General features: G+C 46.8%; 1 protein-coding gene across 2 annotated transcripts in view; it reads left to right on the top strand.

Annotated features, from left to right (window-relative positions):
- NUP214 (nucleoporin 214) overlaps positions 1-25,229 on the top strand; it is a 385,271-nt gene that overhangs the window by 64,865 nt on the left and 295,177 nt on the right. For both annotated transcript variants that reach the window (XM_085613954.1, XM_085613953.1), the window contains exons 11-13: positions 226-387; positions 1,630-2,047; positions 20,025-20,251. In XM_085613954.1, coding sequence (XP_085470080.1) covers positions 226-387; positions 1,630-2,047; positions 20,025-20,251 — 807 coding nt within the window. The remainder of the gene's footprint in view (positions 1-225; positions 388-1,629; positions 2,048-20,024; positions 20,252-25,229) is intronic.

The raw sequence follows: 25,229 nt of genomic DNA, 5'->3' as shown, positions 1-25,229 counted from the left end.
CCGGGTTTGGCTTTCTTCTATACACATGTCGGTATGGGATAGTTAAAAAGTATCCACTTTAGTTCGGAATAATTTTTCTATCCGTTTGCCCCCTTGTGATCAGCAAGAACTCCTTAGCTAGTTGAGTCTCGTTGTGTCATTGCCTATTTTTCTCTCCGCTCCAGTGCTCGGACCCAGTGCTTGCTATTGCAAGAAAATAATAAAATGCTCTTGTTTGCTTTACAGCTGAGGAGAAGGTGCTGCCCCCGGCCCCAGTACTGCTGGTGTTGTCCACTGATGGTGTCTTGTGTCCATTTTATATGATCAACACAAATCCAGGCGTCAAATCCCTGATAACTACACCAGAGCCACTTTCTGTAGAAGGCGAAAGGCAGGCAAAAGCACCAGGTATGTGTAGGCTGTGTGAAGGGAATACATTTAAAGCAGTTGATAGACTGGATGGAATGGCTGAAGGCAAGATATGGACTTCAGGAAAGGGACAAAAATAGGAGCTGGACTCTAATAAAGGTATTCAAGACTTGGCTCGTACTGGCAGATGCACTACAGGACTGCCAGCTGCAGGACTGGGGTGAAGGGCTCTTAAGAGTGGATGAGCCTGAGTGAAGGGCTCCTACCAGCAGCTGGTCTGAGGTGATGGGCTCATGCCTGTAGATGGACTGGCGTGAGACCAGCATTCCTGCGGGTGGACAGGGGTAAAGGGCTCATACCAGTGAATGAACTGAAGCGAAGAGCTCATACCAGCGGATGAAATCGGGTGAAGGGCTCCTAATGGCAGGGAAGTGATGGGCTTGTAGCTGCAGATCAACTGGAGTGAAAAGCTTATCGCAGTGGATGGTGTGGGGCAAAGCGCTCATACCAGCAGGTGAACTGGGATAAAAACTCCTACTAGCAGGTGGACTGAAGTGGTGGGCTTGTACCTATAGAAGGACTGGAGTTAAAAACTTATACTGGTGGATGGACTCAGTTGGAGGGTTTAAACCAGTGGATGGACTGGGGTTTTGGGCTCCAAGGAGGAGGCTGAATGGATGGATGAGCAGGTGTTGAGAGAGGGAGGAGCTGATGGGCTGGTAGGAAGGTCTCACAGCATTAGTAATAGGAGTGTAGGGCTTATATCAGTAGACAAACTAGCAGACGATGTTCTGAGATGGTGGAGTGGAAGGGAGAGCTCACAGCAGGAGGTGTAGTTGAATCAATGGATTAAAAAAGCAGATACAATGGGAAGATGGACTCTGAAAAAGACCTGGCCTGGAGTGAAGGCTTTAAAGTTGGAGATGCACTATATGGAAGGGTTTCAAGCAGTAAATGGATTTAAGGTATGAGTTCAAAAGATGGCTAGTGGGAATATTGCAATGTGTTCATGGAGGGGCTACAAGAACTGCAGCAGAACAGACAAAGGTGATACTATTAAGGAAGAAGGAACTGTTGAAGTTACTGCGGCTGAGTAGAGCAGGTAGAACACAATTCAACTCTTCAGGCCATAGGCGGTGCAGCAGAGCACTGCAAGTCTGTTATTGCTAGTAGGAAGGGTAGTGTGTTCACAGCCGTGCAAGACCTAATGCAGTGGTCTGAACCCAGGCCAGTTCCTTGCTGTTCTCACATCTTCGCTGTTGTCTGTTTTTCTTTCCACAGGAAGTGCCTCCGGTGCTCCTACTTCTCCATCTACCATCCCTTCCCCAACTGCCTCAGCACCCTCCATTCCTGTAGCTTCCACCCAGCCTGCAGCTGTTCTGGGACTCTCTTCCAGCTTCTCATTTGCACCTACTGCTCTCGCAAAGCCTGCTGATACTGCCTCCTTTACCTCCGAGGCTTCTAAGGGAGCTCCAGGTTCCAGTAGTGTTGCATCCGCCAACTTCAGTTTCGCTCCAGCTGCCTCCAAACTATCTGTGGCGCCTGCCCCTCCTGCTGCACCCTTCTCCTTCGGAGCCAGTGGGTTCAAGTCCCTGCTGGACACCCCGGCCATGCCCTCCGGCCTTCCTGTGAACAGTGGGGGAGCACGGTCATGCTTCACACCCCCTCCTTCAGCTGTCAAAATCAACCTCACAGACAAGTAGGTGCTGCCTTGTGATGTAGTGTTTTTGGCTATGATAGGCTCAAAATGGTGGCGAATGAGTCCAAATATGTGCTTTTAACAAAAAAAAGTGATTGTCACCTAATAATATTATTAGATGTTTAATTGTGTTTCGTTTATTTCTGTCTTTTATCTGCCCTTTTGTCAACTGCTTATGCTATTTATTCTTTACTGTCTTTCTGTCTTTACTTCGCTGCAAGCTATCTTCTTTGTGCACAGCATCTCTCTGTAGTTGGAGTGAGGTAACTAGAGGAATAGTTATGCTGGTGGAAATGCTTTTGTGTGACCTGTGTCATGATGGTGTTTTGTTTCTTCAAATGCGAAGCCTGTAAAAGTGTAACTTGTGATGTAACTGCTGTATGGGAAACAAGCCTGTGTGATAGAGTAATGTGGCCATTGACTGTCGAAGACGAAACCTCCATTAAGTGAAAGTAAAAACACCTGCAATTACTATATATATGTGTGTGTGTGTATATATGTGTATATGTGTATGTATGTATGTATGTATATATATATATATATATATATAATTCACCAATGTCCCACGCTTTAAGGAGGCGCTCACTCGCATCCAGCATTTCTTTAAATCGCCTTGGCATCCCGGGGAGTATGTTGATGAAGCCCGACGCGTTTCAAGGCCGTTCGCCTCTTCATCAGGGGCTGTCTTCTTAAATGAATGGCGCTGCGCTTATAACGTCTCTTAAATACATGCTTTAATTAGGTGATGGCCCCCCAGTGGGCCGCGCTTTGTGTGCTACCATTCAGGATGCATGTTGGGACATGTGGTCTCGGGAGAAATCATTTTTACCCATAGTGGGTGTAGGAAGGTGGAATCTGACTGCATGGTTACCCCCATTTTTTGCCTGGTGTTTTGCTGGTTTTCGACTTAGTTTGACTGGGGTCCTGCTAATCAGGACCCCAGTCTAACTGTTTTCTCCCTAAAACTAATTGCATGTACTTTAGGTACACCACATATTGGATTCTGGGGTACTCTTAGAAGTCCCTAGTATAAGCTATACTATATACCCAGGGCATAGGTACCCCAGAGGCCTCTCAGGGGCTGCAACATTTATTATGCCACCCCTGGGAGACCATTTAAAATGACACAACAGGTCTGCTACAGCAGCCTGTGTAAGGTGGTGTATGCACCCCTTACTTAGATATAGGTTCCCTATATCTATCCATATCACTGCACATATAAGCCTATCAGTCATCCCCATGGCAGGCCTTATCAATCCTCTAGGCAGGGTGCTGGGTTTTATGTGAGAGGATGCCCATGCATGAGCAGAGCCCCTCTGCAGCCTTCGGAACCTTTATTCCGGGGTTGTTTGTGATGCAGCCAAACCATATACTCTTAAGTGCATTATAACCTTGTGGTAAATGTTAACTTTGGAATGGCTGCATGGAAATATGTTGTGTTTGGTGTCAAACACCTTGGAATCATACCTCCACATCAGTAACTGGTGTGGGAGGTATGATTCCACCCTACTAGAGGGAGAACCATGACTTCACCGGTACACCCGGTACCAGCTTCACAGTCCCTGGCATCACAAAATGGATGCTGCCAGCCACAGACATGAGTCTGCCCTCCTGCCGCTGGATGAAAATCGGGCAGGGGACGCCAGGACAATAGGTTTCCTGTCATAGGGAAGTGTGACCACCTCCCAGACAGGCTTTAGTGTATTGGGGCTGGGTGGGTGTACTCCTAGAGTGCTTTGATGTCTGCACTGGGGGCACATTTTGGTGTCACTGTGCATAGTCCACCTCAAACCAGTTGCAGGGGCTACCAGCCCCTGCTCTGGCTCGAAACTGGAAAAAGGATATGGGTGTAGCCACCCCTCTCTCCTGACCCTCCTATAGGTGGGTCCCCAGAGTTTGTCCCACCCCTTCCTTGGGTATAAAGTAGGAACCCCTGACTACAGGACTTTAGATTTACCTGGACGAAACTCTGCTCCAGAATCCCAGAACTTGTACTATCTACACGACGTTGGATGACCGAAGAATCTCCCTTGGAGTAAAGGCGTTACTCCCCTGCAAGGCAGGCACCAATGATGCATCAGTCCGGTTTGCAACTACGCAGCTCCTGAAGGACTCCGAAGACTTTGCAACTCAGGAGGTGGGTTTCCAAGCTTCCCCGAGGCCGATCCGTGCTCTCAGCAATCCTGAGATCCAAAGCCCTTGTGGGGACCGTGCAACCCGAACCCCTGAACACCGTGCTCATTTGCAGCAGCATATGCTTCTTGGCGATCCCTGAGGCTGTGCTTTGGGCTACTTGTAGTCCAGACCCCGAGCAGTGATTCCACCGACGATTACTGGCCTACACTCTTCGAGTGACCCGTAGGCTGGTATTTAGTGATTCCTCTCGAGGTCCCTTATCTGTCGACTTGTGGGTCCCTGAGAAGGGTACTTTGACTTTCAATGGTCTTACCTGGTTGCTCCAGGCGTGCCCTGACTCTCCATCGCTTGGGGAGTCCACAGGACCTTGCTGGTCCACACCGAAGCTGTTTTACTTTCACCGCGTGGGTTGCTGTTGTCAAGGCTTGTTGGTCTCCAATCCGGACACCGACCCCCCCAGCACTCATTATCCTTCATGGGACAGCTCGCCTGCAGACTGTGGTCGTCGTCGACGCCTCCTGGTCTTCATGGCAGTGGAGTCCAGCTTCACCTCATCGCACCTGAAACACCCGACATCGATGGGCATTCATCTATCGTGCCCATGGTCACTGGCAAGTCTGCTTTCAGGTTCATCACATCTTCGATCCAGGCTTGGATCACACCGGACACTTTTCCTTTCCACGGCAGCAGCACTTTGCAGCAACTCTCCATTGAAGACATCGAAGATTCCCGACACCATTTGACACCTATGCACCCGGCTTCCCTGGGTTAGGTAACACGAGTACTCCGGTGCTCATGTGGGTGCTGGCCTTAGAACCTTCTAAGTCTAAAAAGGTTTGCTCCAAGTCCTCTCCTAAGTGTCCTTAAGCTCTAAAATTCCAACCGCGACTTTCCCATAGGATTGTACGGAGCTTGCGGCTGTGTTCTCACACTGCACGCGTCCCCCGTGGGTCCCCTGTGTCACTACCTTGGGTGGTTCCTTGTGGTCCCAGCGATTCTACGTGCTCTAGGCACTGTCTAGTCAAGTCGTGGTTCTTATACCACTTTCTTAATATATGGTTTGGTCTCCCCTGGGGCTCATTGTATATTGTACTACTTACTGTCGTTTTAGAACTGTATTGTTGTGTGCCTTGCTCTCTAATCTCATAAAGAGGTTAGTAGAGAGTGTTTAGTAATAAACACATATACTTTATATATACCTTGTGTGGTTCTCCTTTCATTTAGTCATTCAAGAGGTTACAATCTGGTAAACCAAGCTGCTTTACATTCCTTTGAGACTTAGCCTGAAGGCTGCTCTCCATAGCTACCACTAGGATAGTTTTCAATAAAGGTTGTCTTAAACCTGATCATCAATAAGGGTTGTTTGGACTGGTGCAAGGTGCCCACTATAACCTGTGGACAGTATATACCAGGCCAACTTCTCTCAGTGGGTTCCGAGCGCCAGAGCATAAAAGTGTTTAATCCATTCCTTAGTAGGAGGGTGATTCTTGAGGCCGATCTTGTTAGCTCGCCGTGCTTATCAAAGCTCAGACAGTGTCCTAAGCCACAGCCTCTTCATGTTTGAAGATGGTGCTCTCCTTCACGGCAAGGATGCCGTGTCCAAATTTCCCACACTTTAAGGAGGCACTCACAGCTCACTCGCATCCAGCGCTTCTTTAATCTGCCTTGGCATCCTGGTGAGTATGTTAATGAAGCCCTATGCGTTTCAAGGCCGTTCGCCTCTTTATCAGGGGCTGTCTTCTTAAATGCATGGCGCTTGTGACGTCTCTTAATACATGCTTTAATTGGGTGATGACCCCCAGTGGGCCGCGCTTCGTGTGCTACCATTCAGGATGCATGTTGGGACATGTGGTCCAGGGAGAATTCATTATTACCCATAGTGGATTCCAAGCACCAGAGCATTAAAGTGTTTAATCCATTCCTTAGAAGGAGGGTGTTTCTCGAGGCCGATCTTGTTAGCTTGCTGTGCTGATCAAAGCTCAGATAGTGTCCTAAGCCACAGCCTCTTTATGTTTGGAGATGGTGCTCTCCTTCACGGCAGTTGTGGCAAAACCGATAGTTAAAAGATAGTTTTGGTTAAATGAAAAACCTGTTGGAAAAAAAAGTGACATTTGCCAGTCATGGTATGCAGCAACATACACATCGCCTGCCAAGTTTTGCCCTTTGTAGTCTGTATTTTTTCACACCTTTCAAATTTCAGGGTTTTTACCATTTGCATTAATTGAACCATAGTTAACCTTTTTATGGTGCGTTTTACAACAAAAGCATTTTTTCTCGCTTTTTTTTTAACGAAAGTTCTCCTTTCAATCCGAGTTTGGCGTAAATCTCTTCAGCAGTGTTTTTGGCTTTAGGCATGATAAAAATTTTCTATTGGACCCCAAAATTGGGAAATGTAATTTTTTCAATTTTGCAAAGAACTGCATGAAACTTGGCATTCTGGGCCTTTGATGACTATATCCTTGCTATATATAGAATATTTTGCTTTTCATAGCAGACTTCAATTACCCTCCAGGTGACTTTAGAACACCTAGATTCTCTGGAGAGAGGCCGACCGAAAAGGATGAGACGGGGGTGCATCACAGGATAAAAATGAAAGATCGCTTCTGTGTGGGAGATGTGGAATTAAAGATGTAGGGTAACCTCAAAGGAGAAGGAGAGCTATTAAAGCAGTGTGCGAGAAGAAGAAAGAGTTGATTGGGGAGGAGTTATCCCAAGGCCAAAGGAGAATTCTGAGACATTGCAGGTAAAGGAAAGCAGAGCAGTGTTTACCTCGACTGGTTCACATTTCCAGGGATGCTGTGGTCTGGAAACCAGGAAGACAAGACAGCCTGCCAAGATGTGTCCTCAAATATTGACCATCTTCTCCCTTTGAACTCCCAACTATTTATTGCCGAAGCAGATAGTCTTAGCTAAATAGTCAGTGGGGTCACGGTCATCCACAAAACCACCATTTATCTTTTTCCTCTTGTCCTTCTCGGAGTTCCTCCTTGTGGAATTTTCACTTACCACCATGAACAAAATGAGAACTGCATGTTCTTAGCTGAGCTTATCATCCCCATCACCTCCATCTAACCTTCTACCCTTTTGATACGATTCTCTTCGCACATTTTAATGTCGGGTAGAATAGATCGTTGGAGCTGATCAGGTGTGAGTTGGGGTATTTTCTCTCCCCCTTAAAAGCTGTCTAAAACCTATGTCTGGCAAAGGCTAAATCTTTGAGTTTATGATCACTACAAGCATTGCATCCAGAACGTGGACCCTAGCAGCTTGGATTGGTACAATCATTTCCTGAGCACCTTCTTCCTATCCACTCTCATTTCTGTCACTAAGGCTTGAGCAAAACCATGTCTATATTGGGGTCTTGACTATAGGATCGATGATGGATTTCCTGAGCTCCTTGATCTCTTCTTCCTTCAGTCGACCACCTCCCGCCTGCAACAAAAATCATCTCTTTGAAAAATGCAACTCCTCCATTAAAGCCATCAACTGCAACCTTACCCCTTTCACCAGGAGAATCCTTAACCACCCAAAAGCCTTAAAACTGATCTCATCCAGTCTCCAAGCCAAATACAGCTTTATTTGATGGACTGAAAGGTTTGGAAAATCACTAACATTCCTCTTTCTTTGGTGCTTCACCTCCCCTGGGTACATGCCGGTCCTAAGACCTTTTTTTCCATCCTGTTGTTGCCCAATCTGCTCCCTAGTCATTTCGAAAGCAGCAGTCAAGAGAAGAAACTCTGAAGTCAGCAAAAGTTGTCAGTGTTCCACATGTAGAGGCATCTCGCAAGAAAGAGAAATACTGAGAATCCAATCAGATGAAGACCTTTAATAGTTAATGGCTTGGTTAGGAGAATTACTGAATCCAAATGTTTGGCACTGTGCTTTTTACAGATGCTTTTGGTACCCAGCAAGGTCACAGGAGACCATATGTAACTTCAGCTTGATCCACCACTGTACTCGCGGATCAATGAGGGACCAGCTGAAGTTGACAAAAGGTTGAGGCGTCCGGCCCTAGTTATGAGGATATTGTTATTAGTCTTTATTTTCTTTCTCTTTTTATGGTTCTTTTGGATTATGTTGGAGAAAAGGGTTCAGATGTTGGGGGGTCATATGAAGGTACTCAAGAATAAGACCTTCGTTTCTCATGCTCTCAATTGAAAGGTTGCTTGTACTTCTAATTATTCAAGAGATTACCTCTTAATGTGAAGGGGCTGGCCTTCACTGCTCAGAGTTCAAGGTTACACTCCTGCTTGAACTCGGAGAGAGCTGAAATAGTTATAATTCTGGAGACATATTAAAATATAATCTGAGAGGGTTTAATCTCGCCTATAGAATAAGCAGGCTGTAACAAATTGGATTAATAATTGGGCGGGTGATTACCCACCCCAAGGATTAATCGCAACCCTTTTCGGGTTGAACACTTAAAGTTAATAAAGTACTCTGAGTTCAACACCCACTAGCTATGGCACAAGGCAGGCAGGCTTAACTTGGGACAAAGTGTAAAGTATTCATGCAGCACCAAAACAGTCATAAGATCGAAATGCAACGCAATAACTATTTCAAACCACATAGAAAAACAGTGTAAAATGTAATAAAATGGCAAAATTCCAATTGGGAGTACCACATATTTGGAGTTTGAAAGATTTATGGGAAATAGCGCCACAAATGACAAGTGTAGATGACATGGTCCTAGCGCACCGGGACCTAGACACAACTTAAGGCTGACCTAAAAGGAGCATGGGTATGATACACCAACGAGGGTCATCCTGGCCAAATATTTTACCTTCTGACTTCGTCTTTTACATCTCAGTCCACCATGAGAGCCTTCTTCTAAAGCTTCCCGGACCTTAACGAAGGCACTTAAAAACTCCTAGAATGGCAGGCAGAGGGCAACAGCAGGGTACAGTCCAGGTGCAGTTGCCACTGGTCAGCAGGGTACTTCCAGGAAAAAGGCCTCTTGTAGTATCCCTGCAGCTTGAACAGGAGATCAATCTTATGACCCTTTGAGTCTACTTCTTCGCTCTGGGTTCCAGAAGGAGCAGGTCCAGTGCTTCAGAGCTCTTCTCAGGTCACAGCCAGCCTGTCCAGTCCTTTTCTGATCTTTCACAGGTGCAAAAAGTGTTTTGAAGTGGGTGCCTGAAGGGGCCACATTTATGCCTGACACTAGCTAATGGGTGGGAATTACTTATGAGCACACTGTAACCAACCCTACCCACTTTGGGCATTTTCAAGCTGGAAAAAGTGTTTGGCCACACTAAGCTTGGGCTCCAAGGGTGGGTGTGTAGGGAGTATACTATGGTAACCCTGGTGTCCTGAAACACACAAAAGATAACAGGAGGATGTTCGCAAGAAGTCTAACCACTTATAATCACTCGGGGTAGCATTCCAGCCCATCGTTCTTTGGCCCACCATGCCACCTCAGCTTGGAGCCAGCCATGAGGTGGCATGGTGGGCAAAAGATCGATAAGTTGAAGTGCTACCTTGAACAATTGCCAGTGGTTAGACTTATTTCATGCATCCTTCCATAAACTTTTATGATGTGCCCTCCCATCATCTAACCCTTAAATCAAACCTAGAGAAAGAAATCTGGTACGACAAAAGCAGATTCCTTCAGCAGTCAAGGTACCAATGATAATCCGTGGTCTCGATAGACTAGGCCCTAGGCACAATTTGATGCTGACAGCGATGGAAAGTGAGTTGAATTCACCGACCAGGTTCATCGTGGTCAAAGTGTCCCAATCTACCACAGGAGTACACTTCTAAAGCCCCCGGACTTCAGGGGAGGCACTTGGAGACAGTCTGTGTGGTTGGCAGGGCCAACAGGATGGTTCATTCCACGTTCAGTTTCGACTGGTCAGCTAGGCAGTTGTAGGAAAAAGGATCTTGTAGCTTTGGTGTGATCCTGTGGTTGTAACAGGTTCTCAGCCTTATGACCCTTGTAGTCCACGTTTTTCTCTTGGGTACAAGAGAGGGCAGGTCCAGTCCTTAAGGACTTTTTTTCTGGTTGAGGACAGCAGCTTCAGTCCTCTTCTGATCTTCCTCACATCTAGGTGTTTTCTGAAGTGGGTGCCTGGAGATGCCACATTTATGCCTGGCACAAGCTCGTGGGTGTATTGATTCCTAGGCACCCTCTAATTAAAGGGTTACAAGTTCCACTACCCTACCCACTTTGGGCAGCTTCAAGATGGTTAAAGTAATCGGGCAGGCTAAACTTGTGTTCTGAGGGCTAGATATATGTGTGGGGAGTGTACTATGGTAATATTAGTGTCCGCCCACATCATACACCAAAATCCAGTCTGAATTAGCCACGGTACGCCCAATAAACCCAGAGATGGAAGTCTAGTCGAACAAAGCAGGGCTTATCCAGCATCCAGACAGTGGATACACAAGAATTGTTTTGCTACCCTTTTTCCCTTCCTTTCAAGTGCAACCGCAGTGTTATATGTAAAAACCCTTCAGACCTGTCTGGTGGGATTTGACATTCAAGCAGAATTTGAAAGTAATGGCAAAAAGAATGCTCACAGGCCCACCTACATATTCTGTCGGGTTCAGAGGGTCATCTCTGCCTATTCAGGTCAGCCTGTTATCTTCGGAGACACAGTTTGTACATTTTTCACACCTATTTAGATGCTAACTACTGACTGGCAGAAGCTTGAGAGCAAATGCAAATTAAGACGTCCGGAACTTCAAGCAGGAAAAATGTTTCTAAAAGTTGATTTTCCGTAATATTGATTAAAAATCTAACTTCACGATTAAATTAGACTTTCAATACCAACTAAAAATAGTTGTTTATTTTTCTAGCTAGTTCCGTTCTGGTGGTACAGTATTCGCATGTTTAATCTTTACTCTGGTTTTCTCCTTATAACAGCTAGCTCTGCCACAGATAAAAATAGCTCTTGAATGCCAGTCATTGTAAGGACCTGTTCAAATTGAAATTCCACATATACTACTTTTAATTACCATGCACCCTGTCTTGTGGGCGACCAGGCCTACTTGGGGATACTTATTAATATTTAAAAGTGAGGCTGTGACCTTACAATGGAGTTTATTTTGACAGGTTGAATTGATGTTTTTACACCACTACAGTCCGGCTACACAAATAGGCTTGAAGTCATGTTTTAACGCTGTTACTGTACTGAATGCCATAATAGGTGCTGCATCCAATGTTGGCATTTACACTTTGTACCATAGTCTAGAGCCTGATGAGTAAGCTAAATATACCAATTAGGAGTATGCCAGTTACAAAGGAGAAGAACAGGCACTTCACCACTAACCATCTAGGGTTAATTGCACAGAGTTCTACAGCCAGCAGAAATCTGAGGGCACGTCATGCAAAAGATGGTTATTCCTACACAGACTTACAATTCACAAGAAACAAATCTGGTACTCCTTTCATTCAATTTAACAAGCGTTCAAAAGGGCCGGGATGCATATACCAGTGAGGGGCATATTGGGGGCAGAAGGGCTTGCAGTAGCAGCTACGTTAGCTCCAAATGGACGACTACGTCTTATCAAAAGTGTTGTAAAGGAAACAGAATTTGCTGACCGCTCTCATCATGGCAGGAGATTTAGATTTTAATCAGACGAGTCACCAACAGGTGGACAGGTAAGGATTTGAGCATAGGTATGTCTAAAATACCACCAGCATACCACCAGCTGACTTTAGAGAGGCCTTAACTGACATGGTTAATGACACACGAACAGCCCTGCACCTGATGAACAGGAGCTATGTGTTTTACTCGCGCGTCCATCCAACTTAGGATAGGCATGATCTTCCTGTGTGGCAGCCTGATGAGTTTAGCCTACGGAAAAGTTCTTGGCTGCAGAACTCTCTCATATGTCAGCCACAGTTGTGGATGTTGATCCGGCTTCTAGAGCAAGGAAGTGGAAAATGGGCGTACCTACTTCAGAAGACGGCCAGGACTGTAGCAGAATATTTTGACAGAATGATGACCGGGTTCTTTCTTGCTTTAGGCTTTGTTATGCCCCAAAGGCTTTTGTTGAGGGTAAACTCTTGGACCTGGTTTCAGTAGCTAAGTTAAAAAGAAACAGTTCAAACTAAATTGAAGAAGGAATTGACTGAGACAGAAGGTAAAGCGAAGCATACAGGCTGTATGGCTCACTCAAGGGTGGTCGCCAAAGTTTGCAGCCACCTACACATGCTGCTACTAAAATAAGTCCGAATATGATCCTGTTGGAATTCAAGCAGATGGTTTGTGTCGAGCAAAACGACCTACAGGGTATTGGCCATAAGGATACAGGTAAAGCAAAACAAATGCTAAATCGGTATGAAGCATTGCTGGAGAACTTATAACTGCAGATAGGAAAAAGGCAAAGCTGCTCTTGGTTTGCTGATCGCTTTAATCCGCACTCTACATCGTCATCTATCAAAATGGCGATTAAAAATGATCCTTTCTCTCAGAAGCTTAGAAAAGTGTACATCATCCATCATATCTACTCTGAGCCAAGACGCATTAAAACACATCTGTTCAGACGTGTATGTGTTGAGGTTGTCCAAGTGACAACAGTAAACATGAATATTATTACTAAGCTTGTCTATGACCTTTCAGTGTCTTGCCTTCAGATAGCAAGCAGTGTCGCTGACAACCTTCAGTGGTATTTTCTGAGCTTCACATGGCAGTACAAGGCGCCACAGTTCTCTAATATGCCCAAAAATAAAGGGGGGCTAGTCTGAGGTTATTAAAAGGCAGCCAAACTACTTATCCTGACTGAATGGTCTCAGAATCCAGCTTTCCTTGGGCACAGATTGTCCAGGGTAGTTCCCGCTGGGGTGTCATTCGCCTTCCAAGAAAGTTTAGGCCATGAAACGTTTTCCATTGTCCGATAGGAAATGCCCTTCTGAACGTCTGGGACTCTAGCCTTAGCAAGTGGACTGGCTATGTCCTTCACAGACAGCCACACTTTCCCCAGCTAGAGACTGTGCAAGAGACTGTGCTTCCTTCAGGAAATGACGAGGGAGTGACAGCCAGACCACAGCTGACATTTTTCAACGCGTACAGGTGGCAGTCTTTTGAGCATTGAAAGTAATCACTCTGTCCATCTGGGGAGTGGTTTCACAATCCACAATTAACTGCACTACCACTACCGGGTCCTGGGTTGTCCAAGCAGACAACAGAAAAGCTGCTGACTAGCAGCAACTTCCACATCCCTCTTGAAACGATAATCACAGTTTTAATAAGCAATGCGATGCCATGGGACGGTCTCTGTCACTCTGTAAGGCTAGGGCCTCTGTGGAGGGCAGGTCCCACTGCCTTAGATAACCGCTACTTAAGGTATCACCCTAAACCGTTTTAGTGATAAAAGGGATATTGCTGCTGTGTAAGGTCTGGGCACAAACTACCTCTGTTAACTAAGGATAACTTTATTGTGTAAAGCGTGAGATTATAACAGATGGCCAGGTTTGATATGTAACTAGAACTGCTGTGTGTCATTTAAGGCTTTGGTCTGCATTATTTGTTTAAACATCAGGGTCCAGCTCTACACGGATATCCTGGAACTGTCTTTGTAACGGGTTGCAAAGGAAGGTTGTATGAGACCTGATGGTTTGATGGACATGGTCTGTCCTTGGGTTCGGTAAGTACTACTGCTCATGCTACCATGAGAGTAGGTAGTTGTGCAAGAGCATGCGCAATGTGAAGACCTATGTTCGAGGCATATGAGCTGCGGCTTACACACTGTGCATAGATCGCCATCTGGTGTTTGGCCTGAATGTTGCAGTTGTTTTTCTCTTGGAAAGTCTTTAGAAGTCACGAGGTATGTGACTCCTCCTTTGGATCATATTGCACATGGGCTTCGTCTCCATCCTCAGATTGTTTTTTTCCGCCATCCGACTCGGATGTGTTCTTCGCGCTCCGGTTCCGAACCGTTTCCAGTTACAGTTTTTCTTATCGGCACGCAATCCTTCCCTTCCTCGGTATTGTTCTCGATCGCGATCTCCCCACTCGACGCGACTCATTGAGAAACTTCGATTCCAGGCGTCGACGCAGGCCTTCGGGCCTACCTCCGCTCCGGTCCTGGCTCATGGAAAGGACTCCATTTAAGAAGTGTCCTCGATGTGGATCCAAATTTCCCCACACCGATCTCCATGAGGTGTGCAACCTCTGCCTCTCCCCAGAACACGAGGCACGAGACTGTCCGGCGTGCAAATCCTTCCGGTCCAAAAAGACTATTCGAGACTGAAGAGCGAGGAGAACCATGGCACACGCGTCAACTGCAATCCCCGACGACATCTTCGGAGAAGGCGTCGATGTTCCCAAGGAACAGCACAGCGAAGAGGGCCTCGTCAGCGCCTCCGAAGCCGACGACTCGGATGTCGAGGACATCACTCCGGCACAGAGGGGCGTGAGTACTAATATCGATCCCCACCCTCCCCACCCCCCACCCTCGACGGCATCGAAAAAGGCTTCGGTCACACCTTCGCCCTCGGGCCTAGGCACGACCAAAGACACTGCTTCACATACCTCGCTTTCGGGCCCTGTTAAGAAGCCCATCAAGCCTTCTGGCAGCTCGGGCTCGAGCCAGCCTGCCGTCGGTGCCGAGAAACACTCCGCACCGAAAAAGAAAATGGCTTCCTCCGTGCCGAGCTCCACACCAAAACACTCGGCGCCGAAGACACCCACTAACTCCTCGGTACCGACGCCATCTTCGGAACTGAGCAAAAAAGCCAAAGCCATCGACACCCACACCTCAAAGCCGAAAGCCATCTCGGACCCGAGGAAACAACCGGACATGTCTAAACCATACAGTTCCAAACAACGAACTGATGATTCCAAAACTAAAAAACCACTGGCTCCGACCCCTTCGGCGCCGATGGATCAACCGCTCACAGAGGAACTGTTTCGGCCCGATCCACTCCAAAAAAACTCTTACTAAAGACCCTAAAACTGGACATTTGATGATCAGCATCAAAAAGAGACCGCTGAACAAGCCTTCCCCGGCTCCGGCTCCACCTCCAAAGAAAAGGGACTGTGGTACCTCTCCGTTGAGACTACCCTCACCCCCTCCTCCTCAACCTCCTCCATCTCCTCCGCCCCCCTACCTCATCATTCCCCCACACCCTCACCAGATGAGGATGATGACAATGTCTATGAAGACATAGGGGAGGGGCCCCATGACCAACCCACTGGAGACCCCACTCCTACAGGCTCCCCAGACCCTTGGGACGACTACAACATCCCAGACATCCCTAACGTCCCGCAGGACGACATTTACCCTTCAAGACCGTCCCCCCCCCCAGAAGACACTATGGGGTTTAACCAGCTGCTACATAGGGCTGCACACTACCACGGAGTTGATCTCCATACAGACCCCGTGGAGGAGGACTTCCTCCTAGACACTTTTGATACCACCCACAGGGCCACTTCCATTCTGCCCATGCTTAAAGGTGTTATAAACACGCACCAATGGTCTTTAAAGACCCGGTCAGAGCCAGGGTCATCAACCCCCGTATCGAAAAGAAATATTAGGCCGCCCCTACAGACCCCACCTACATCAGAGGGCCCGCACCACTAGACTCCCTCGTAGTCTCCATTGCAAGGAAACGTGCAAACTCCCAGGCATCAGGCGAGGCACCACCAACTGATAAAGAGTCCAAACTCCTGGATGCCTCTGGCAAGCGAACAGCATCCCAGGCGGCCAACATATGGCGCATTGCGAACACACAAGCGCTTTTAGCACGATACGACAGGGCACATTACAATGAGCTAGAAGCAATCATGCAGCACCTCCCTGACAAGTATAAGAATAGAGCCAACAAGCTTTTTAAACCAGAGGTACAGGCTTCCATCCTTAACCACCCCTTTGACCAAGAACATCTCTTTGGCCCAAACGTAGACGTAGCCCTTGAAAATGAAGAAAGACACCGATACGGCAAAATCTATGGGAGCCTTACAGTCACACCCTCCTAGACGCTCCTTTCGCCGTTCTTCCTTTCGAAGCACATCTAGAGGCTACTAGAGCGACAGCGCTTCTACTTCATATAAAGCCCCTACACAATCCACCTTCACTAGGGGTTACCAGAGAGGTGGCTACAGGGGTAACAACAATAAAGGCAGAGGCTAAACTAATACCTCCCGCTCTACCTCCACTCCTACCCAATGACTTCCCTTCACTCCCCCCCAGACCATCCCACTCCAGTCGGGGGCAGACTACAAAATTTCCTTCATGTCTGGGCTACTATCACCTCAGACAAATGGGTGACACAAATAATTCGGTCAGGCTATTGCCTCGAACTAAAATCAATCCCCCCCAACATTCCACCAAAACACCGCTCAATGTCACAGGAACATTCGTCACTTCTCAAGCAGAAGGTAATCTCCCTCCTACAAAAGAGTGTGATAGAGCCAGTTCCTACCCAACAACAAAAAATGGGAGTTTACTCCCTATATTTCCTCATACCAAAAAGGGACAAAACTCTAAGGCCCATCCTGGACCTCAGACCCCTAAATCACTATATTCATTCAGACCATTTCCACATGGTCACACTTCAGCAGGTACTTCCCCTGCTCTCCCAAAACGACTTCCTTGCCACCCTAGACCTCAAGGACGCCTATTTCCACATTCCCGTTCACACAGCTCACAGAAAATATCTCAGGTTTGTAGTGGACGGTCAACACTATCAATTCAAAGTGCTCACATTCGGAGTCACCACAGCACCGCGAGTGTTTACCAAGTGCCTAGCGGTCATGGCAACACATCTGCGAAGACAACACATACACGTCTTCCCATACCTGGACGACTGGCTAATAAAAGCCAGCTCATACAACCAGTGTGTACAACACACTCATGCAACTATACAGCTACTTCACCAACTGGGCTTCACAGTAAACCACATGAAGTCCCATCTGCAACCGTCCCACATAAAACAATACCTAGGTGCCACGATAGACACCTCAAGAGCGCTAGCCTACCCCAGTCCTGCCAGGATAGCAAGCATTCAGGATCTCCGTGCCAAATTTCAGCCAGAACACTCTCTTACAGCTCGAGTCTTCATGCAACTCATAGGAATGATGGCCTCTTGCATATTCACAGTACCTCACGCAAGACTCCAGATGCGTCCTCTCCAAGAATGCTTAGCGCGCCAATGGAACCAGGCCCAGGGTCAACTGACAGATCTGGTGTTGGTAGACGGTCGTGCCCATCGCTCTCTGCAGTGGTGGACCACCAAAAACCTTTCCAAAGGGCGACCGTTCCTGGACCCTGTTCCTCAGATAGTACTGACAGCGGACGCATCGCTCTCCGGCTGGGGAGCTCACCTAATAATAATAATAATAATATGAAATTTGTAATGCGCTCAGCTTACCCAGGGGCGTCCCGGCGCAACAGACCAGAAGGGGAGACTCAGCTAGTCACTACTGTGGAAACAGGTAGGTCTTAAGAAGTTTCCTAAATGGTAGGATCTTGGGCTCTGAGCGAATCCTGATGGGCAGAGAGTTCCACCTACTACATCACACCATGCAGGGCAGGTGGATACCTCAGCAAAAGTTGCTCCACATCAACTATCTGGAGCTACTAGCAATATTCTTAGCACTAAAGGCATTTCAGACACACATATCAGGCAAGGCCGTCCTAGTCCGCACAGACAACATGACAGCCATGTACTATATACAAAAATAAGGCGGCACACACTCTGCAGCTCTCTCAACTAGCACAGAGCATATGGAGATGGGCCATACCCCAAAAAATCTTCCTCCTACCCCAACATGTCCCAGGAGTCCAGAACACTATAGCAGATCTGCTGAGCAGACAAACACAACAAATCCACGAGTGGGAACTCCATCCACAAGTTCTTCACCCGTACTTTCAAATGTGGGGGCATCCACAGATAGACCTCTTCGCCACCCACGAAAACGCCAAATGCCCAAGCTTCGCCGCCAGATATCCACACCCATTGTCCAGGGGCACTGCGATATGGATGAACTGGTCAGGCAGATTTGCGTACGCTTTTCCGCCTCTCCCACTCATTCCCTTAGTGGTGCGCAAACTACAACACTCCCTCACTCTCATCCTAGTAGCTCCAACGTGGGCCAGACAACCGTGGTACACCACACTGCTTGAACTATCTGTAGTACCGCACCAAAAGTTACACCTCTCTCCAAGCCTCTTAACCCAGAACCATGGAGAGATCAGACACCCGGACGCAGCTCAGCTCAACCTTGCGATCTGGCTCCTGAAATCCTAGAATTCGGTTATCTAAATCTTTCTCCTGACTGTATGAATGTCATTAGAGAGGCTATGCGATCTACCACTAGAGCTTGCTACGCAGCCAAGTGGAAACGTTTTGTGGTTTATTGCCACAACAATAACTTAGATCCTCTAGATGTGTCCATTCAACACATCATAGGCTATTTACTACACCTCCAAAGATGCAATCTAGCCTACACGTCTATTAGACTGCACCTTGAAACCATAGCAGCTTACCTGCAAAACAGGCAACATCTATCACTCTTTCGAGTACCTGCCATAAAAGCCTTCATGGAAGGCCTCAAAAGAATAATTCCCCCCAGAGTGCCACCCTCACCTGTGTGGAACCTAAATATCGTTCTCACTAGACTAATGGGGCCACCCTTTGAACCTCTACACAAATGTGAACTTCAATTCCTAACATGGAAAACTGCCTTTCTTGTAGCCATCACTTCCCTCAGAAGGGTCAGTGAAATACAAGCACTCACCATTCAAGAACCTTTTCTGCAAATGCACCATAACAAGGTTGTTCTCCGCACTAATCCAAAATTCCTCCCTAAAGTCATTTCTCCCTTTCACCTAAACCAATCTGTGGAACTACCTGTATTCTTCTCGCAACCACAAACCGTTGCAGAAAGAGCCTTACTCTACTACATCGAGAGAACACAACCCTTTCGTAAGACCAAACAACTGTTCGTTTCCTTCTTACCACCACATAAAGGCAACCCCATCTCCAAATCTGGGATAGCTAGGTGGATTGTCAAATGCATTCAGATTTGCTACCACAAAGCAAAACGAACGCTATCTGTTCCCCCTAAAGCCCACTCTACACATAAAATAGGGGCTCCCATGGCATTCTTAGGGAACATCCCCTTAGATGATATTTGCAAAGCAGCTACATGGTCAAAGCCGCACTTTCACTAAACACTATTGTGTAGATGTGCAGGCTAAGCAACAAGCTAGTGTGGGCCAGGCTGTACTCAAAACATTGTTTCAAACCACTGCAACAGATGCCGGTGGTCGCCGCTAGGGATGGGTACTGCTATACAATCTATGCACAGTGTGTAATCAGCAGCACATATGCCTCGAACGGCAAATGCTACTTACCAGTATGCATCTGTTCTTGGCATGTAGAGCTGCAGATCTACACACGCCCACCCGCCTCCCCGGCTACCTTCATCTGTTCCAGTTTATCTTACTTAGATACAACACACATGGGCATCTTCACTGTTTATTACTACGCTCCATCATTTCCCTGGTGGCGAAAAACAATCTGAGGATGGAGCCGAAGCCCATGCGCAATACGATCCAAAGGAGGAGTCACATACCTCGTGACTTCCAAAGACTTTCCAAGAGAAAAACAACTGCAACATCCGGGCCCAACATCAGATGGGGATCTATGCACAGTGTGTAGCTCTGCAGCTCTACATGCCAAGAACAGATGCATACTGGTAAGTAGCATTTGCCTTACTCTACAAGGTTTCTTTGCCTTGTGTTGAGTTTGTGTGCTTTTTGTTCTCGAGCTGCTAGTAATCGGGTTTCTGCTGATGCAGTTAAATATATGGCCATACATGGAGACAGATCAGGCTGTGTTTAGAGATACAAAGCGCTGCTCACTTTCTCCTGCTCCTTTTCCCAGATTTACTGCTGTGGAGACACCTGGTCCCCTGGGAAGTGGAAATCTCAGCGCTGCTTCATTTTCTTTCAACTCTGCATCCAAGCCCAGCTCTTTAGGAGCTCCATTAAGCATGTCTACACCGTTTCCTGCTCCAGCCTGGGCAACTGGCAAGTTACCAGCTCCGGCAGCTCCGACAGCTCCAACGGCAGTCTCAACAAGTGTGCCATCTTCTGCAGCAGTATCCTCAGGTAGGACATTTTGATGTGTTAGTTTTCTGGGAGAGGACGGCTCTTGTCGGTTCACTTAGAGTTTTGATTTAGGGCCATATGCACAAAAAAAATTTACAGTCTCAAATTGCCCGATTCATTGAATTGGCCCATTTGCGACTGCAAAAATACATTTTGGAATGTATGAATCACAAATTGTGATTCGATAATATTGCAATTTGGACCTGTGAATACATATCGATTTGGTATTTGGAAGAGGTATTTTTAGGGCATCCTTTCCAACTACCGAATCGCAGTGGTAGGTGTTAATGTTTTGTGACTGAATTATGATTGTAAAATGTTAATATTTTACTGACTACTGAAAGGTAGTGGTAACCATTCGCGAATGGGTCCACAAGGAATTTCTTCCCCTTTGAGAATGTAAACAAAAATATTCTTTAAGAGACGGGAGTTCTCCCATGGACCACTGCCTACTCGTAAAAAATGTAACTTCAAAGTTTAATTTCTATTTTATTAAACACATCCCCATTTCCTTTAAGAAAAACAGGCTACATTTAAAAAAAGAAATAATAATTCTTTATTAAAAAGCAATCACAGACATGGTGGTCTGCTGACCCAAACAAGCCACCATCCCTGTGATTGATGACATTCCTAATGGGTCACAAACTGCAACCCACCTCATTAATATTCATGAGATAGGTCGATTTGCGACCCACTAGGAATCACCATTTTAAAAGATGTAAATTTTCTTACATTAGGAATTGCGATTTACTAATTTCAATTTGGAATTGTAATTCTCAATTTTTTTTTTTTTTTTTACATATGACCCACAGTTCTTTGCAAGTCAGACACATAGACAACTCTTTAGAGAGTGGCCTCGATAATACACTTAGCCAGGACATTGAAGTACACACTGGGACATGAAGGTGCCTTAGTTCACATCCTTTTTTCTTTTTTTTAGGTCTCGCGCCTAGCGTTGCAGTGCGTAGCAGTGCTCGCGCAGCTTGAGACCTCTTGCAGGGGATTTGGAAACGGACCTAGGAATCGCACACGCTTGTGCATGTGCTTATCCTTTTGGCCCACGCTATTGGCCTTTGCGTGCATCTTTTTATAAAAGACAGCATGCAATTGGCCAAAGGCTGGCGCATTGCTCCGCCCACGGTCTATTGGTGTCTATTACGCGCACCGCCGCCATGTGGTTTCAATTATCGTGCCCAGACACAGGCGTGGTAATTGGAACCACATGGCTCGCTGTGGCGTGCGCGCGCACCACTCGTTTCGCTTTGCTCACATTCTTTCACTTTTTTAACATTTTAATTTGCCGTCCTAGCATGGGCTTCCACCATTTTGGATTGGTAAATTTAAAATAGCCACTATGCTTTGCATCAGGACGCACGCATGAACTCCCTAGCCATCTTGGAATCAGTTTTCTTTAACAGAAACCCCATTTCAAGTTTTCCGGCCCTGCTTGCCTCTGCATCTGATTCGAGACGCATGCATGCCATTGGCAAAAAACACCTGCAAAGGCCTGGCCTTTTAGAGCTGAGAACGAATGGCTTGCAAGTTTAAAAAAAAAAAAAAATTATCAATCCATCATTTGGGATGTAATGCGCTCTTACTGTTGGGCTCGTTTTGATTCCAAACGAAGGGCCTGTCAGTCGCTCAGTGCCGACTCCTGGCGGTGCCATTTCTGCAACAGGAATATTGAAACTGCAGAGTAACTTCTGTGACATCATTGCACAAAGTCCTGTGATGTCAGCGCCGGCTGTTGTTTTAAGTCCTGATTACTAGTGGACCGAGAAGGGCCGCTTTATTTGCCCGGTGTGAGAAATACCTCCCATAGTCCCATTATGAATTTTCAAGTGGAAAGTGAGGAGTTAATCCCATCAGGGAATAATAGGTAAGGCAATGTTTTTCTGACATTTTTCGGAGAAACCAAATAAACCTATGTTTAAAGTGCTCTTTTGGACTTAAACTGTTCTCGGTAGGCCTAAAGTGCCAGCATGCGCAGCGCTCCTCTCTATCTGAAGAACCAAATCAGTGCCTGTTGCAGGGCGCCCTCGTCACACAGTGACACCTGTCAGGACACGTACACGAGACAACCGACGCGCTGCGTGATGATCTACACACGTTGATGCAAACACTGCAGCGGGAACGTCGTACTCTACCCTCCTGTGTATGCTGTGCTCAATGCAGAGACCCTCCTTCCAACCTCCACCCCCAAAACCGAGCAGCCTCAGAGGAAATCCGTTACTTCCATCACTTACGACACCAAAAACACAGCTTCCCCCGTCCCCAACAGATCAGGGCATCCTGCATCAGTGTGAGGCACACAGGCTGCAGCCATGAAAGAGCAGTAAAGGCCTAAGGCCATAAAACGGGCTTCATCTGAGGGATGTAGGGTCTGTAAAAAAGATTAGGTTTCATTTGCCTTTAAAACACCCAATGATTCGCCCTACAAGCGTTTCCTGATTACAATACTTCCCCACACCCGCAAGCCTTTCTTTCACAGCCACTTTTCTTTACCACTGCGATGAGACCTACAGGAATAGTGGTTGGAGCGTGAATGTCGGACCCTCTACCCCCCAATGACATCCCCATCCGCGGAGCCTAGAGAGCTGAAGCCCCGTTACTCCCTTAGAAACGAAGTGATTAGCAGGGCAGCAGGTGCAGTGACACCGTGGCCCTGTGTGTGAGGGGGCCAGACCCCTACCCCCCCACCCCCCGGTGTACCAACAGTAAGGCCCGGGCAATAAACAATTGCCCAGCCTGCGGAGCCCCGGACTCACCTGGGATTTAGATCTCGCCCCGCTCCTCGTCGGGCAGCTCGCTCCACTTCCTCCTGCTGTTGAACGCAGAGGATTTCTTGATCAGGAAGGCTCGCAGCATGTTTCTTGGGGTGCCGGCAGTATGAGGACTTGTACTGGGGGTGTCGCACCCCTCGATCTAGTGCTTCGCGGCAGTCGGGGGTGGGGGGCTCTACCTGGAAGTTCCAACGCTTTGTTTGCCTTCCCTGTGGGTGCCTGGTCTCTCTCTCGGGGTGCACGGGGGTGTGCACCTCAGCCGCTTGCTCCGGGGCTGGTAAGTCTCTGCAGAGGTTCCCACAGGAGGGAGGCGTTGGGCGACAGGCTCCCGGCCCTTCCGAAGGTGCACCGGGCTGGTCCAGGAAGCTCTCCTTTTGTGAGAATTTTTACACGGCCTCCATCTCTCTTCTGTTGGGCGCTTGGTTTCCAACTCCTGGAACTTTCGTTTTTTTCTTCACATTTTGTTTTGTCTTCGGTCTCTCCACAACTTGTCTCTCCCACCTTTCTATTTTCACTTTCTGTTCATTAATCTTGTTTTTCTCTCTACGTCTACAAGTCTTATATTATGCTTCTAACTTCTTTTTATATTCTCCTTTCACCTCTTTTTTGCTGTCTCCTCTCGTTTTCCGTTCGAATTCGCATTTTTTTCTTTCACGTTCTTATCTTTTTTTTTTTTTTACCCTGATTTATAATTCTGTGTTTAGCGCGAGCTTCGCTTCCTTGGGTTCATGGTTTGCAGCATCCTGTTCTTTCTTGCAGCAGTGAAGGGTGGCCGGACCTCACGAGTGCAGTGTCGCCGGCAGCAGGAAGGGAAGAGACCTGACTTCAGGACAAGTGATAGGAGAGAGGCTATAAAGCAGCGTAAGGGAGGAAGGCGGCGCCTGCGCTCAGAAATAACGGTGACATCCTCGTCTTCGGATGTACCTGTAATACCGGTTTCCAAGCCGCTTCCAGAAGGTGGAGAGAAACTGCAGCAGGCATGACAGGGCCCCACCCGCTGTGGTTACACCTGCCCTCTCTGAATGCCTTTCAGAAGAAATCACCGTTTCTAAACAAGCATTTGCAATGCAATTGGTCTCGCATTTGCGAGATCGTTGGCACTGTAAATGACAATGCCTTTTACTTATGTTTTAAAAACCAAAACATAAATAAAAGGCATTGTTATTTACAATGCCAATAGCTGAAACTCGTGCAAATGCGAGACCTGTTGCATTGCAAATGCTTGTTTTACAGTGCAATCACTTTGATATTTTGATTATTTGCTTTTGTGCCTTCCTTCCCCATATTTGCTGCATCTTTCTCCTGCCTTCCACCTAATTTCCTGTCTACTTTTACAGCCTCTTATACCATTCTGTTCCTCATCAAGGCCATTGCATTGAGAAGTCTTTATAAATATATTCTGAAATAAATATTCTGTTCTGTTCCCTTTATTGTCTTTGCCATTTACTCCCCTTGCATCTCCGCCAAGTCATCACCTCTTTTAATCTTAGTCCTGTCTCAATGCTTCCCACCACCGCTCCCCACAGTCTTCCTCTTTACCTCTGACCCATTCTTTGCTCCGCCTTTTCCCCAGCACATCTTTGGTTTTCGTGTTCTAGCTGTGTGCTCCCTCTTTATGCCCCTCTCTGGATGATTTTCTGTGTCTCTTTATGCCCTATTTTTCTCTCTCTCTTTGACTCGCCACATCTGTTGTTGTTCTATCTCTCACTTTCCCTCTGTGTTACTCTCACTGATATATTTGCTAAAGATGGGGTGATGAATGTCTGGTAGATATAAAACGTACATAATGTCCTCAGAGCATGGCCCGTGGGCTGGTCAGGGCAACTCTATATCCTGTGGTGACCTCCAGCAATAAATAGTAACATTCACATGTTAATTCGAATCAATAATGGATCATCGGGAGCAACGAGGAAATGTTCAGCAGGATTCGAATGCTGCTGAGGTGTTGATTTAGCAAATTTGCATTGGATTAGAAGACTGGTGTTTTTTTATGCACTGACCGACCAGCTATGGAGGATTAATTTATTTGTTATAGAGTGTGAGAAATAATGATTCTTTTTAGTTGTATGGATGGCACGTTTTTGTTTGGAAAATATAAAAAAGCCAGTCAGTGCCCCCTTTCTCAGATTCCCAAGTTATGCAGGACTTGAGGGCAAGTGCCTTCTTTGGATTTGGAACTTTGTAGGAGGCAGTGC

The sequence above is a fragment of the Triturus cristatus genome, chromosome 1_2, assembly GCF_964204655.1.
Source record: "Triturus cristatus chromosome 1_2, aTriCri1.1, whole genome shotgun sequence".
Classification (NCBI taxonomy): Eukaryota; Metazoa; Chordata; class Amphibia; order Caudata; family Salamandridae; genus Triturus; species Triturus cristatus.
The sequence above is the reverse complement of the archived record's forward strand: the minus strand, read 5'-3'. Positions and strand labels throughout refer to the sequence as shown.